This window comes from Sciurus vulgaris (assembly GCF_902686455.1).
Source record: "Sciurus vulgaris genome assembly, chromosome: 17".
In the NCBI taxonomy this organism is placed as follows: domain Eukaryota; kingdom Metazoa; phylum Chordata; class Mammalia; order Rodentia; family Sciuridae; genus Sciurus; species Sciurus vulgaris.
This window is the reverse complement of record NC_136478.1, coordinates 13251063-13267969: the sequence shown is the minus strand read 5'-3', so window position 1 is coordinate 13267969 and position 16907 is coordinate 13251063. Positions and strand designations below refer to the sequence as shown.

Genomic DNA, 16907 nt, shown 5'->3' with positions numbered 1-16907 from the left:
CTTAAACTAGGAGTCAGTAAACTATGGCGTGTGGACTAAATATGGCCCAAGACTTGTTTGTAAAGTTTCACTGGTACATAACCATGCCCAGTTATCTGCAGCATGGGAGACTAGGAGCGTTCTGGACAAAGGTTGCATGGTCTATAAACCCTAAAACACAATGATTTGTGTTTTTTACAGACAGTCTGCTGACTCCTGGTTTAAGTCCTTGTGACTGAGGATCCTTCCCCTGCAGCATGGGCCTCTACAGCAGCTATTCCTGGTGCTCCTCCTCATCCTCTTTGGGCTGTAGCACCATCCCTCCGTGGCCCTGAAATTTGATCGCTCACAGCTCCTAGCTGCCCCCTGAAGGAAAGCTACCCTCAGCCAAACCAGAGCTGCCCCACCAGGGAGGGTCCTGGGCTCTTCAGTCCCCAGAAAGAGCTTCCACCCACTGACCAACACAGTGGCCTCCACTCTGTGGCACAAGCCACACTCCAGAGTTCCCCATGTAGGCTGGGCCAGTTCTGGCAGACATCACCTGGGGCTTAGCCGCCCCCTGCCCTTTCCTGACACCCTTTCTTCCCTTCTCTTAAGAGTTCTTCTGCAACAGCACTTGAATGGCTGTCTCAGACTTGGCTTCAAAGGCACCGGGCCTAAAGCAGCACCTGAAACAGTTTACCTGGAAGGAGCTGTACCCTCATTCACTTGCCACTATGATCACACCTGACCCCTTGACCATGAACAGCACACTGGTCACCAGAATATTTGACACACATGTTTATATGTAAGCATATGTGTGTACATAGGTACGCATGTATGAATGTAAGCATACATATGTATGTACAAATTATACATAATATATAAATTATGCTTACATATGTAAGTCCTCTGTGTGGATTAAGTATCTATATAAATCTTTCATAGCTGTGCCTTTGGATGAGCTTTCCTGTCCACCTGTCTTCAGTTTCCTGTCCACATTGGTGCACTGACCCTGACGGTCCAGGTCCCAGCACACATTAAAGTCTCCACCCCTACCTTAGGTCACTGTTCCTCTGGATGGATACCCTCTGTTCTCTTTGGTCAGTCCAGAGCACTGGAGGTGGATATTGTTAGGGCCACCCCCTCATTGAGGTCCCCAGCAGGATGCACGTGCCCGGGAGTGGCACAGGGGTCAGACAGGCCTTCCACACAGTCCTTCGCCAGGACCCGCACTCACCTCCGCCATCTCGATTTTCCCATCTGAGTTCTTGTCATACTTCTGCATGAACTCCTTCATCTTCTCCCCAAAGTTGTCACTCTTTGACATCTGTGGAAAGAGGAAGGGGGCTGACTCTGCTGCCACCTCGCGTGGGTGTCGTGAATCTCAGTGCAGCAGTGTCAGGAATCGCTCTGTGAGCTGCTGGAGGAGCCAGTGCTCTGAGGGATCAGGGTCGTGACCCTTTCCTTGTCACCATCCCTCCCAACCAAGTCATCTTTTATTCAAGTCCGGTCACATAATTCTCAAAGTGGGAGGGGACGTGGGCATCCTCTGTACCATGTAATCAAATATGCCTCGCTGCCTTCAAAATGGATTAAACCACAACTCCATCAGAAGGACTTAGACGTTTTCCCATTATTCAGATGTGAGCACTGAGCCCCGGCATTTTAAATTTTATTTTTCCACATTTTTATTGGTGCATTGTAGTTGTACATAATGACGGGATTTATTGTTTGCATATGCACATGACATGACGGTACAGTTTGGCCACTATCATTCCCCAGCACTTACCCCCTCCCTCCCTACCTCTCAACCTCTGGTCCCTTTCCTCTATTCTACTGATCTTCTGAGTTTGGCTTTTTTTTTTTCTTTAAACATAATAGTCTCAAGTTCCATCCATTTTCCTGAAAATGACATAATTTCACTTTCTTTATGACTGAATCAAACTTCATTGTGTGTGTGTGTGTGTGACATTTTCTTCATCCATCATTCGTTGATGAATGGTTCCATAGTTTGACTATTGTGAATTGTGCTGCTATAAACATAGGTGTGCGGGTATCCCTGTAGTAAGATGGCTTTAATTCTTTAGGCTACATAGCAAGGAGTGGTATGGTCATATGTGGTTCCATGCCTAGTCTTCTGTGGAACCTCCATACTGATTTCCATAGTGGTTGTACTAATTTACAATCTCACCAACAGTGTGAATTGTTCCTTTTCCTCTACCTCCTCTCCAGCATTTAATATCACTTGTATTCTTGATGGTTGCCATTCTGACTGAAATGAAATCCAAGTGCAGTTTTGATTTTCATTTCCCTAATTGCTAATGATGTTGAACATATATTCCTATACTTTTGGAGGCTCCAACATTTTACTGAGGCAACTTGTAATAGGACCTAACTTATACCAGTGCCCCCCAAATAGTTCATTGTTCATTTCTTTCTTTAAAGACTAACTAGCAATTCTACAATAGTTCTTACTCTGGTTTTATGCTAGCTGGAATATGGGAAGTCATTACATGGTGAGGGACAATTTAAATTGTCCATTCAATTATTCTGACTATAGAAAAACAACTTAAGTTCCTTTAGCCCATTACTTCTGGTCTTAAATGTAAGGCTGTCCTGAAGCTCTCACATCTTCCCCTGGTTTGGGATGCTGTGGATTATTTGCACCAAGGAGCTCTTCCTCATCCCCATCAGCAATGAATCCCCAGGGCACCTGATGCCTTTGCTTCACTTAGCTGATGATTTCCTGGGTTGTGTGCTTCCTAGGACTGGGCAAAGGGAGATTATACCCATTCCAAGGGTCTTTCTAAATCCCTTCTACCACCTTTTACCTTTGGAACTGGTTTCAATTTGCCAATCTTTATTTGTTGGTCAATATTTCTTTATTCACATTTGCACCTGTGCATGGTGTGATGTCAGGCATTTATCACAAATGTGGTCAAACTACTTAAGTTTTGCCATGCCCTTTCGAGGTTAGTGGACTCTCCTTCTTACACTCTAAGATGAAATGACTTCTCTCAAGGTCAACCAGTTAAGTACAGCCAGAATTTGAACTCAGGGCTCCTGCTTCGAAGGCCAATATTCTTTCTACCATTTAACGAACTGCTCTGCGACTCAGTTGTGGGTTAATAGCAATTGCGATTGTTGTTGACAGACTTGAAAATCACCCCAATGCCTTCTGAGGAAGGGAATGACTAAGAGAAGGATTTCAGATTTGAAATGTTCCCTTAAAACACATTCCTCTGCCTAGTCCATGATCTGAGTCAGTTTTGAAGCCCCAACTTCTGTAATCCAGGCTTCATTATTGTAGTAACAAGGGTCGTTGAGGGAACTGTTGATACACCAGCCCATGAATCATCCCCAACCCTCTAAGCCCACAGTTTTGCCCTTCTCACTGGGGTGCTCTGCCGAGCCTTGAACCAGGAGTTCCTGGGTGACTTGTGACTCACCTGCCAACTGCTTCCTGAAGAGTTGTGAATAAGCAGTGGATAGTCCAACAGACATGGAGGAGGGGAGAGGAGAGAGACCCTCAAAGGACCTGAAGGAGCTGGTGGGAGGGAGTGGGCTCCATACATTCCAGAACCAGTCATGGGAATCACAAGAGGCTGGTTCCAATCTCCTTAGCTTTTCAACATCACAGCCCCTTCCCACAGCAATGACATTGCTTTGACTAAAGGCCAGGCTGTGCTCTGGAGTCTCTATGCTCAGGTTCAGAAGTCTGTGACCCCTTCACACACGAGGCTAGCCAGAACTGCTTCAGAACAAACCTCCATTTCCCTCCAGGTCCTTGCCGAGGGTCCCAGAATCTGTTGGTCTACAAGGGTGGTTCTCTACTGAGGACCATTCTGTCCCCACCTAGGGGAATTTGAAGGAGGGTGCTACTGGAATCTTCTGGGTAGGCCCAGGCATGCTGCTGGACATCCCACAACACACAGGACGCCCCCACCCCACAACAAAAACTAGCTCCAAATGTCAATAGTGATGAGACTGAGAAACTCTGATCTAGGCTGCAGACCCTGAGGTCCCATGAGCATCCAGTCTCAAGTCCTTACCCCTCTGAAGCATCTTAGGAAGGCTGTGGATTCTCTCCCTAGGAAAAAAAGTTTACACTCTACATGCATACACAGAAATACAACTGTGTAGTTTTGGGGAGGTTACCAACCCTGGGTCCCTTATGGTCACCCCTTAATCCCAGACATCCAAGATATGCAGATAAGGTACTCTTAGGGAGTGTTTTTAATTTTTCTTCTTATCCTCACAGATAAAAGAAAAACTTGAAGTGTCAAGGCCAGAGACCCCAGTCCTGCTGAGCGGATGCACAATGAGCAGACCATGCTCACACAATGGAGCAGATCATGTCATGTCAGGGCCCCGACAACCTGAAATGACAGGAAAGGGGCTGGGCTTACCATGCCAGAGCCTTTTCTTGCCTTCTCCAACTCTTGGAAAAAATTTTCTAGCTCTTTACCTTCAATATATCCATTTCCTGCAAAGATAGAAAAAAGAAAAAATAATAAGTACCTTCAGCTAAATAGTAAGACTAAAGGGGGGCGGTGTTGGTGCAACAGGAGTGGGGTGGGAAAGCCGGGGCTTCGGTACAACTTCTCCCCACCGTCCCCCAACAGGTGTCTTAGCCAGCAGTGTTAGGGATATGGGTCTTGCCCTCCCGGCATTTCCATGCTGAGACTGACAGGGTTCCTTGGGATATTCAGTCAGCAGCTGGAGAACTGGAGAAACTAGCATCTGGCCCAAGCTGGCAGAGGTGGAGAGAGACTGGGAGTTGTCCACTCAGTTCATAACCTTTAGGGCAAGCACTAGGTGGCTCGGTGGTGGAAGTCAGCCATCTGCATCGGGGTTTGTCAGCAGGTGGCAGGCCCTGGTCAGAGGCAGAAGTTGGGTCCCTGGAGTTGGAAAGGTATATGGGGTTGAAAGCTATTCTCCCAGAATCCACGTTTACCTGGAATCTCAGAATGTGACCTTATTTGAAAGTAGGCTCTTTGCAGATGTCATTAGTTATCATGCGACCACACTGGGTTAGGGTGGGCCCTAAGCCCAGTGACGGCGGGTGTCCTTATAAGAAGGCCATGTAAAGACATAGACACAGGGAAGAGGATCAAGTGAAGATGGAGACAGAGATTCAAATGCTGTGTCTATACGCCAAGAAAAGTAGCAGATTGCCAACAACTCAGAAGCTGGGGGACACTTGGAACAAATGGCTCTCCCTCAGAGCCTCAAGCAGGAACCAGCCTGCAGACACACTCCTCGACTTCAGATCTGCAGAGTCCAGAACAGTGACAGGATATATTTCTGTGGTGTAGGTCATCTAATTTGTGGTACTGTGTGACGGCAGTCCTCAGACTTGACTACGGAAGGACACGGTGAAGGAAAATTATTGAACCCGTCTCATCGGCAGAATGGATTATCATCACGAAATGGGATTTTGTGTGTAAATCACACAGTCCATTAGGAGTGTGCAAAAACGCTGGTGTTGTTAGAATTCAATTACCAGAACCTGTGTGCAAGATGGGACTGAACCTGAGGAAGAAGTGAACTGATTAGAACTAGGCGGCGAGGTCAAAGCCTGACTTGCCAGAGATCGCAAGTGGTGACAGGTCCTGCCGGCTCCTACACCTGAGCCCAGATGGCCCAGGCACCAGGGACCATGACAACTGTCAGTGTGCTGTGTTGGGGTGGAGGATTCTGGGGAAGGGAAATCAGACAGGGCTAAAACAGGGCTTCTCAGGCTTTACTGCAGATTGGAATCTTCTGGGGATCTTTTAAAAAATATGACTCTCACCTTCAGACATTCTGATGTAATTGGCTGGGGTGTGAACTAAGCATGGTGATTTTTTTTTTTAAACTCCTAGATGATTTTTCCTGTGCAGCAAATTTAGGAAACCACTGGACTAAGTCAAGTTCCAAATCTGATCTAAAGCCTGTGAGCAAGGTTCCCGTAGACGAGGTTCAGCTTGAACAGAGAGGGGTGGTGGGCTTCTTCAAGAGCGACTGGAATTACAGACGTAACAAACAAATAACCCAAGAAGGGGCATTTGCCCTGGCCTCTGGGTGGGGCGGGAGGTTCAGCCCAGCCTCTCTTCCTAGTGCACCCGAGAACTTAAATTCCAAATAATTAACAGAGGCACCCTCTAGTGAAAATGCACAATGAACACAGTATGGAGAGATTCGCATGAGATAAATTATGCATTTTTGTCTGCAGGGAAAAGAGGTGATTTCAATGTGTGGAGGGAAAGACCTAAGTCCCCAGTTTGGACTGGGTAGTCGTCTTTCTTCTGACAAACTTCTTGGGGGAGTAGGCATTTCACAAGCATGTGGTGCCTAATGGTCTGTGAGTCCTGCTGGAGGTGGGGAGGAAGAGAGGAAGGGCAGGGAGAGGGGCTTTCTGAGCACAGGGGCAGCCATCCAGTGGATGATGTGCTGGGTTGGAGGAGGAAGTCACTTTTGTCTTCTTGGTCACTTGCTGTAGTGACCAGGCCTTTCTCCCGTTGCTTAGGTGCAGCTTCCTCTGGACTGAGAGGGCCAAGTCCTGTCCTTGCCTCCAAGACTGTGCAGAGTCACACAGGGAGGTAGGAAGCTGAGCTGGGCTCTGGGTCCATCTGCTGCTTCCGGAAGCCTGAGGCTTCTGTAGGAGGTGCAGGGGGCTTGGAGCCGGCACCATGAGCATGTGTCACGGTTCAATGAAGCAGAGGCCACAGGGCTTGGACCCTGAGTCAGGGCCAGGCGCACATGTGGGTGAGGGTGTGCCTGTCTGTTTTGGGAGCGTATCTGGAGGCGTTCTTCAGAGCCGACAAAATGCGTCATGCTGCTCTGTGGGGCTGCCCCTCCTTCCAGTTCCTTCCAGCCACCTCTTAACACTTGATGCTCTGCCATTTCTTCTCCAGCCCCATTCACCTACTATGTCAGGGGTTGGCAAAGTTCCTGGCCCTTCCTGGCAAGGCCCCTGGTTTTCTCCTACCTCTATCACACCCAGGCTGTGGGTATCACCTCTTTAAGCCTCAGTTTCTTCACCTATAAAATGGGGATCATGACAGTGTTTCCCTCATATGGCTGCTGTGAAGATGTAGCAGGATCATAGTAACAGTATACCTACAGTGCTGGCCCAAAGTGAACCTCAAAAATGCCTCCAGTCATTGCCCTGGTGGGCCGGAGTCTCAGCCAGTGTCGGTTCTGGGAAGGCCTTGGCCTTGGGCTGCTTGCTTCAGGCTGTGAGGATTTGCAGGGTGAGAAGGATGCAGAGCAGGTTCTACTGACCAATTCCACCCCAGAGGAGAAAAGTAAAAAGCCACAGACCGAAAGAAGTCACCTTCTCCTCGGGGGCTCCCTGGACCTTGTCACAACTTACAATACAATAAGCATTTATTTTTACTCTATCTCATTTGAAGGCCGGGAGGTGGTTTAACGACCTCAAGGAACTCAACCAGCCAGTGCGGCATCATGCCCCAGGACACTGAATGTCAACAACCCCTGGTATGGATCAAAGTCTTTCATTTTTCAGAGCACCTTTGACCTCTTCTTTGCTTCAAGCAGACAATTTGGGGCCTGATTATGTGTATGGCCTGTGCAGGTTGCCGTGGGGACCATGGCGACGCACAAGGGTAGCCCTGATAGCATCTTCCTGGTGACTGAAGAAACTGAGGCACAGAGAAGGTAAGTAACTTGCTCAGGATCACACAGTGAAGCAGAACCATAACTGAAGTGTCCTGATTCCTGACTGGGGCTTCCCTGGCTCATTGGATCCTTGCTAAGCATCTATTGGGCACGCCTTTTGTGCAGGTCAGATGCTAGGTGCTGTGGGTACAAAGGTGAGCACTCCCGACATCCTGAAGCTCGTTTCTGATTGGGTGGGGTGGGGGAAGGGCCGACCCTCAGCAAGGAAAGGAATGTACACGTGGTACCTGAGAGAGTGGGGAGTACAGTGAAGGCTGGTGATGTCACGGAGGTGACTTCCAGGGCTGCTGGGGCAGGTGGGGCAGTGCAGACCTCCCTGAGCAGCCCCAGGCCCAGGGAAGAGGGAAGGAAAGGCGAGGAGTGAAGTTAGAGGCAGGTGAGGGGACGAGGGACTGGCTGGGATGGTGGCATGGAAGAAGGAGGCTCCAGGTGAGTCCCTGGCTCCATGCTGGGACCCCGGCACCCCGCTTCCGTGTGCCCCAGCCAAAGGATGGAAATGCCGTTTAGCACAACAAGCCTTTATGTTTTGAACTGAACAGCAGTTCTGCTTGCTGCCGGGGCTTGGGAGCTGTACCAGGCTTTTGACGGCCAGACCAGCCCCTGAAGACAGAGGTTGAGAAGCTGAGAGTGGGGTAGGCAGGGCCCAGAAGAGGCGTTCCCCACCATTGTGGTAAAAAGGTCTTCCTGGTCTGACTTCCCTCAAAGCCACGCCCATCCATCTCCTCGGAGGTCCTGCTGTGGGAGGCTGAAGTAGAGGAGAGGCCAACATCCTCTTAGGGAGGACTTAAGCATGGGGTAGGTGGTTTGGTTTTTCTGTGACCCTCTTACAGGGGGTTTGGGTTACTGGCCACCGAGCAAATCTCACAAGGATGAGCATTGATAAGAATGTGGTTACCATAGTAACCAACACTCCTAACCTCCTTATCAAACCACATCCTGTGAACAGGAGGGAGAGGGGGCAGGGTGGGAACCTGGGAGCCTGCATCCTTTCTGAGCCTACCTCTTGCTTCCATTCTTCACTACCACATGCCTCAGTTTCCCCAAGTTTAAAAGGAGACGATAGTTCTTGACTTTGGCAAACCTTGACCAGAGGATGCTCTGCCCCATAAAAGTTTGCTTGTTTCTCCCTGAAGTGTGTATACACAGACTTTCTAAGAGTTGAACAGGTAACAGGTTCCTGAGTGGGAAGTCTAATTCTGCCACCAGCTCTATGCCTGTCCACGTTCAGCAAGTCAGCTGCTCTGAGCCTCGGTTTCTTCAGAGTGGGAGTAACTACTCATGTCCTCTCTACTTCACAGAGTAATCGTGAGAGCCATACAACATAATGTGGTGAAAGCACTCTAGAAACTATAAAATCTTACTTCAACCCAAGGTGTGGTTTTATACCCCCTCCTCTTATAGCTCTCTGAAAACCCTTCAGCCCAGGGGCTTCCACCAGTATTGCTTTTATCAGAGGACCAGTTCTCAGTCCAGGCTGGTTACTGGAATCACCTGGGAAGGGTTTACAGCACACCATTGCCTGTCCCTCCCCAGGCCTTCTGACTTAATTGGTGGTGTGGGGGTGTTTTCCAAGCTCTCGGGGTGATTCTCACGTGCACTTAAGGTTAAGAACTCCTGTGGAGCAGCAGGGCCTCACCTGTAAGGTGCAGAAAATTACCTGGGGACCTTATTAAAATGAAGATTCTAATTCGATCACTTTAGAATAATGCCTAAGAGCTTGCTGTTCGAGAGTGGTCTGTGGGCCAGTAACATCAGAATTACCTGGAAGCCAGTTACAAAGGTAGAGCCCAAGGCCCTTCCCGATGCTTCTGAATTGGACTCCTCTCCCCTGAGCAGTGATGTTCAGCAATCTGTTTTATCACCTGGTTCAGGTGATTCTTTAACATGCTAACATCTGAGATGTCTGTAGTTCTCAAATTGTACTGGAGCATCAACATGGGGTCACTTGAGAGTTTGTGAGAAATGCCAATCATTAGGTCCCACCCATGACCGACTGAATCTCTCTGGGGGCTGTGGCCCTGAGACCTGTATTTTAATCAGCCCTCCTGTGTGTTAGGTTTGAGAGCCAGTGGCATGGCTGTTGTAACCACTGTCTTCCAGTTCATCAGTCTGCTAAGTACCCCATAATGTGTAGTAGGGTAGAGAGGTGGGAGGAGGTAAGTTACACAGTTTTGTACTTCTAGTCAACACACATCAGAAAGTGCCTCTGAGGTCAGATCACTTGTTGGATGTCTGCACAGACAGCCAGTTAAAATTTATTGAAAAGCTAATATCCCTATAAAATACTGATATCCCTATAACTTCCAGCCTGAGCATTCTTTGGAATAGTTGAATCCCACCCTTTAGGGCAAGAAATTGACTCCCAATATTAGTATTACTTTGCCTAGTACACACCAATAGTAAAGAGTTCTCCTTCCTACTCACCTGGTCTTCACAACCCTGTCAGGTAAACATCAACAATTCCACTTTATAAAGGAAACTTGGAGGGGAAAGGAGTTTGGTCACTGGACTAGCAGAAAACCCAGACTAGCCTATTTGCTTTCTGTTCAGCTCAGCCATAACCTCTGTCCATGTCTGTATTTGTCTGGATTTTTCTCTGTTAATCACATATATGTGCATGTGTGTGCGGGTGCATGCACACATGCACACACATGCACACACCCACCCCTATCTCCCAGGGGCTCCTGGAAGAACAAGTCCCAGGGCACCAGCTATGGGATGAATGTTTGGACACTTGGATTTCAGTCTATTCCTAGGCTCTGCTACTTCTGGACCATGACTCCAGAACTGGGGTGGGTCCCCTGAACCTGTGGACAGTGGGCAGCAGAATGCTGGGTTGAGTCCCAGACATGGAGGAGGCCGGAAGGATGGGGCAGATTGTGTGAGAGGGGAGACAGCAGAAAGCCAAAGTGGAGGGGGAGAGGGCTGGAGCCGGAGGCCCCAGATGGGGCTGGCTCCGAGAGGAGGGCATCTGATGCAATCTGCCAGGAGCCACGCCAGCCGGGCTGTGTTCTTCAAGAGCCTTGTGCCTGCTCTATTAATTCGGGCCCCCTAGGTATTGGAAAAGATTTCCCGGAGGGGTCTCCTGAGCCCTGGAAACCTCCCTGAAGGGCTCAGCTAGCAAAAGCCTCAAAGATGGAAGGGGAATAAACAAGACGAGTGGGCAGGGACACCAGCAGCTGGTGGCTGCCCAGGCAAGGCGGGTTGAAGTGTCTTGTTTGTGAAAACCTGTCCCCTGGGCTGCCTCCCCGGGGATCCCCAGCTCTTCCCGGACCCAGCACCTCCCCCTGGCTGGTGCAGTCATAGTCTGAGAGGCAAGACCATGATTGTCCACAGGGTGCCCAGGGCACAGCTGGCACATTGAGGACACCCCACACCAAAGGGCGCAGTTAGTGGAAGGGTTGTGAGGTTGGGGGTGAAGGAAAAGGGGTGCAGGGGATGTGGCTCCAGGGCTCCCCTGGGGGTGGGGGCAGGAGGCTCTTCCAAAGAGCCTCAGACCCTGGCGTCATGCTGGACTGAGGGGTCTAGAGATCCCACAGAGGCACAACGGGGCGAGAAGAAAGCCTTGCTCAGACGACTTTCGTCTTGGTTCCCAGTACCAAGCTCACTGACCTTAATGGCAAAGCTGTTTTTATAAGTCCTGTGACTGTATTATGAATAATAGCTATATTACCTTGAAAATACTGTAGAATCTGTGTAAACACTTAATACCTGCCATGCATCTTGTAAGCCTTTTTGGCAAGCCTTCCCTGGTGGGATTTCAGGAGTCTTATTTGGTATTCCAAAGCCAGTTGCCCAGGCCTCCCCACCCTGAAAGGCGCTGTTATTCGAGTTTTCCTTCCCTTTCCCCTTGAAGGGACAAAAGGGAGTGGTGGCCAGCACTCTGGGAGGGCCGACCTGGACACTGGGTTCTGGCTGGTGGTCCTTGGTGTTGTGGGGGTTTGCAGGACACACCTTTTGTTTTGTTGTTGGTACCAGGGGTTGAACCCAGGGGTGCCTGACCATTGAGCTATATCCCCAGTCCCTTTTTATATATTTTTTTAGAGACAAGGTCTCACTGAGTTGCTTAGGGCCTCGCTAAATTGCTGAGGCTGGCTTTGAACTCGTGATTCTCCTACCTCAGCCTCCTGAGCTGCTGGGATTACAGGCATGCACCCCGCCACCCCCCAACTGCAGGGCACTTCTGTTAGGACCACTGGGCTTGGAGGAAGAGGAGAAGAGATGGGGCATCACTCCTTAGCCCTGCACGGTCCTTCCTAATTTTCAAAGTCCTAGAGTGTAGTGGGGCTCAGAGGCCCAGCAGTTAAGGAACCAGGCTAAGTCCCTGTGAGTGGCTTTGAGAACCCCTGCTTCACTGGGGCCACTCAGAGGTGGACAAAGCCCACAAGAGTCTGCAAAGGTATATGTATATGTTCTTTTAGGGAGGTATCTATAAAATTATTTTCTTTTTACATTTTTATTGTTTTGCTATCTGTATAAGAAAACACTCTCTTGTGAAGTTTTCAAATGTTACAGAAATTAACTTAGAAAGTTGTTTATTTATTTTAATTTGATCTCATCTCTTCAGGGAGAACCACTATTGTCTGGTGTATCTCCCCCCCACCCTGCCCCAATATTCTCCAGTGGACTTACATCATTAATAATAAAAATGACCTCATGACAGTATTCTGCTAGAGGCTTTTTTTTTTTTTTTTTTTTTTTTTTTTTTTTTTTTTTTTTTTGGTACCAGATATTTAACCCAGGGGTACTTAGCCACTGTGCAGCATCCCCATTTAAAAAAATTTTTTTTAGTTGCTCAGGGCCTCATGAAATTGCCAAGGCTGGCTTTGAACTTATGATCCTTCTGTTGTAGTTAAAACACATACTTGGACATCTTTCCGTACCAGCACAAAAGCTCCACTTTAGTATTTTTGGTTGTATAATATTCCACTCTAGAGATGATCATCATTTATTTTTCTGATTCCCCTCCCCCCAAATCTTCATTATTTCAAAGAACTTGTTAATAGGTTCCCTCATTCATATAGTATTTGGCATGTGTAGGATAGCTATTTTCACCATGTAGGGTTGATTACTGGAGTGGGATTTTTTACTTGGTCCTGTGGATGTCTGCTTGCCCCTAGGAAGGAACCCATCTCCTCCCCACACTCCTACTGCTTCCAGAGGGTGAGCAAGAACTAAGGCATTTCTCTTCTGAGCCACAACTTGATCAGCAGTGGAACGGTGGCGTCAGTCAGAACCACACAGAGAGGGCATGTGAACTCCCAGCTGCCTGGGTGTTGTGGCAAAGAATGACCAGGAAGCAACAGAACAATGGCCTCAGACATGTGAGGGTCACCCACCATGGAGGTGACAGGTAGAAGGGCCCCAGACCCCACCTGGTTCATAGGGTGGTTGGCTGTCCCTTTCTGACCCCTGAGGTTGGCTTCAAGTGATAACATCTGAACCCTCCCAGTGCCTGGCCTTTGTGACCACTGAGGAAGAGTCACAGGTGGCATATGAGACTAGGCAATGAGATCCCCGGCCCCCTCCTGCTTTGCTGTGTGATCTCGTGAGGAACTTTGCTTCCAGCTCACCTCTCTCCAAATACCTGCTCCACCACAAAGTTAATGGGAATTTTGAAAGCAATCTCTCTGGGCAAGGATGCTAGAATGATGTCTCTTCCTCTGTTTTGGAATGGGCTGAATTTTGGAATTGGCCAGTGCCTCCCAAACCCACTCTCCCTGGGATCCCATTATTTCCTAAGGTGTGCAGAGGTGGCTCCCTCTCCCTGGTGGCTGTGATTAACTGCGCTCCAGTGAGCTCACTCCAGGGACCTGGTGAGCTGCAAAGGAGGGTCCTCCCAGAGGTCTTTAAGGTGATGAGCAGCAAAACTCTGAGTTGGGAAGAAAGCCTATGTTGCAAACAGAAGCCAGAGTTGGCCAGACCTGGTGCGCTGTTGGGCTTACCTGTAGCCTCGGCCTTGGGGTATTTAAGAGGGGAGGGATGGGCACAGAGAAGGTCAGAAGTGAAGGTACAGAGCAAGATGGCCCCAAAGCTGCTTCTGGATCCTTCGGTGGAGTTCCAGTTTGACTGCATGTGTCTTTTCCATACCCACCTCACCTGCATCTCTGCCATCCTAACCCTATTTGCTTCTATTAGACCCAGGGTGCCACCCTGGGACTTCCCTAGGGCTGTGACCCAGACAGGGCAATGGGAACCCTGGTGGGCGAGGAAGCAAGATGCCAACTTTGACCTCCCCTTCACACAGGAATGGGCGGGGGCAGAGGCACAGAGGCTCCGGGAACTCTTTGCAAACTCTTGGGTCTCACTGTAATTTAGCTATGCTCCAGTCTGGCCAAGGACCCCTTTGATCCCTTTCTGGGGTAAAAGAAGTGCCCACTGCCTCCGAGGCTGGGTTGGGGGCTCTTCTGTGGGCAAGTGGGAGGAGACTTGTTACCTATCATGGTAGAAAAATCTCTCTTTCAACCCCAGCAGGTGATCAGACCCCACCTGGGTGGGGAAACAAGCCCTGGCCAGGCACCGGCGCCTCCACTGACTTGCTCCACAGCCTGGCCCAGGTCAGGCCTTCTGTCTGCCTTCTCATCCGCAGGAGGGGACTCTGCCCAGAAGCTTCATAGCAGGACTCAATAGGGTGTGACTGTTTTGAAAAGTACAATATCACAGATTGTGCATAAGCATAAGGCTTTGCATGATTACGGAGAGGGCTACTGATTTTCCCCGTGAGAAAGGAGAAGGTAGGATTGTGGAGTCCTCTGTTTATAGCTGACTCATCTAGCAGGAGGCCAGTGGTATAACCTTGGCCGCTTGGTAACTTTCCTTGAATCCTGTAAGTCTCTGGTGCAGATAAACTGGCAGGAGCATCCTCAGGGGATGTGCAAGCCATGTGGAGTACTGAGCCTGCAATCCTATTATGGCTCTTTTCACCAAGGGGGTTTTACGGAAATGCAACCTCTCCTTAGCCCCATTTTTCAGATTGAACAATCTACCCACCTCCTGCAGTAATGCACAGACAGGTCACAGTCCTAGCCAGGTATCCGGATGCCAGTTCGCTGCTTCTACTTTTTCAGTTGCCTCGAACAAAACAAAACTTCACCCATTAAGTCCCTAGACCTTAACCCCTGCCTCCCCACAGCAGAGGATCTCTGTTTAGCCACCTCCACACCCTGCCAAGGTGAGGCCAGGAGGAGGGAAGAACTGAATGAGCCACCACCTGGTAGTGCTTCCCATCCCCCTTGCTCTCAATTCCAGGATAAACACCCTGAGCCACCACCCTGCCAACGGGTCTGAGATGCCAGCACATCTTGGACGCCAGGACCTTGGAAAGGGAAATCAGATGGCTTTTTTTTTTTTTTTTTTTTTTTTTTGAAGTGATGGAGCAAAAGTCTCCAGCGACATCAGAAGCCTCTACAGTGGGGCTTCCCTGTGTGCCCGAATTCACCACCATAGGTGCTTGGAGTTCCAGTGCTGGAAATTATCTCCAAAGGCCATTTGGTCTGGTCCACACTTTTTGGGTTGGTCAACGTCAAGACCACACTATGGTGTTTAAGACTGCATCCAGAGATGGAGTCACCAAAAGCACCCAGGATGATCACTAGGAGAGAATAGGGAGGCTGGCACCCCAATCCTGTTTCAACACACCCACTGCTGCTCCGGTTGGGAAATCCACACGCCCATGGGGCTGGAAAATGGACAAAAGAAGCCCCAGGGCCGGGGGTAGGGGGCTTTCAGAGGCTCAGGTGCCATTCTCCTCCGCTGCTGCTCCTGGCCAACCAGGCTGGAGGGGACAAGGCTCTCCCGTCAGGATGCCCAGACTGCCCCAGCTTCCAGAACGGTGATAGGGCTAGCAGCACTCAGGAAGGGGAACACGAGGGAAGAACTGAGTGGGCTTCTGAGACCTGTGGCCGAAGCAGCTGGAGGCAGGAAGTTACCTTTAAGGGAAAGGTGGGGAGGATGTCAGGGGGAACCATGGGGCTCTTCCTGCCCTGGCCTCCTCTCTGGGCAAGCTCCAAGTTGCCCAGAATGAGAAGGCAAAAGCGGTGGGCTCTGTGTCCACTACGGTCAGGGAGGAAAAGTTACTGACAGTTGTTCCCAGAGCATCCGAATGTCTCCCAAACTCGAGCCCCCGATCCCAGCAGCCCTGGGGGCAAATGCACACCTACCCGCACTGACCCATGCCCCCTGCCCTTCCACCACAGGTCCCCTGGGGGCCAAGAGGTACCAGAAGTTGGGAGCTCTACTGACCGTCTGCGTCAAAGTGCTTCCAGATTTCCAGGAACTGGGATGCTGTCAGCTCCGCCAGGTGCAGGTAAGGGGGCTGCTGCTGCGGGCCAGCCATGGCGAGCCGCTCGGACCTCAGGCAGCACAGCGCTGTGGCTCTGCGCGGCTGGGCTCAGGCACTCGCGCTGGTGCTGCGCGCCACGCTGCCTTTATATGCGGTCCTGGGCTGCGCCACGCCGGGCCGCCGGCAGGGGGCGCGCGCGCTCAGGGAATCGCTCTGGGGCGCGGCGCGGCGGGGGTGGCGGGGCGGGTCATCCTGGTGCCTTGGGGCCGCAGTCTGCGCTGAGACCCCGGGCGCCGACTAGGGACGCCCACAGCCATTTCAGCGGAAATGGGCAGAGGTTGCTCTTGCTTTCCCTCTCTCTCTGACCATCTTGAATCCAACCACCAATTATTGTTAACAGCAGCAACAACAATAACAATAACAGTAGTAACAATCACGACCCACAATAATACTGATATAAATTGGATCACATGTTCAGCAAACTTTGGAGTTCACTAGGTCTCTCACGCTTCCTGTCACCTGAGGCTTTCACAGCAGGAAGAGTCAGGTCCATTTTTCTGATGAAGAACTTGAATAAAATGATTAAAGGATGTGCCCAGCACTCTTCACACCTCCTAGTCCCTTGGGGGTGGTGGATTTCCAGACTTGAGGAAGGGCAGAGTTAAGACTACCGGGAGACAGCTGGGACCAGCAAGACCCAGGGAGGGTTCTGGGAGTGGGGAGGGGCATTCAAATCCCTGGGGCTTGGTCTATCCCTCTTCTGGGTACCTCACTCCTTCCCTGTTACCTACCTCAGCCTGACATGCTCTGGGACTTTCAGACATTTGTCCATGGGGTGGCAGAACTAGACCCTACAAGACCACATCTTAACCACACCCACCTATGGACATGCTGAGGATCTGCCTACTTCAGTAGGCAGCAAGGTCCGACTCTGACCTAGGGATGCTGTGAACATCAGACAAAATAGAAGCAGCTATTG

At 50.1% G+C, this 16907-nt stretch overlaps 1 protein-coding gene across 1 annotated transcript in view; it reads right to left on the bottom strand.

The window, feature by feature from the left end:
• CALB2 (calbindin 2) overlaps positions 1 to 16037 on the bottom strand; it is a 28198-nt gene extending 12161 nt beyond the window's left edge. The window contains exons 1-3 of the mRNA XM_079116813.1: positions 15889 to 16037; positions 4371 to 4447; positions 1199 to 1288 (exon numbers count right to left, since the gene is read on the bottom strand). Coding sequence (XP_078972939.1) covers positions 1199 to 1288; positions 4371 to 4447; positions 15889 to 15982 — 261 coding nt within the window. The 5' untranslated portion in view covers positions 15983 to 16037. The remainder of the gene's footprint in view (positions 1 to 1198; positions 1289 to 4370; positions 4448 to 15888) is intronic.
• Positions 16038 to 16907: the final 870 nt, after the last annotated feature.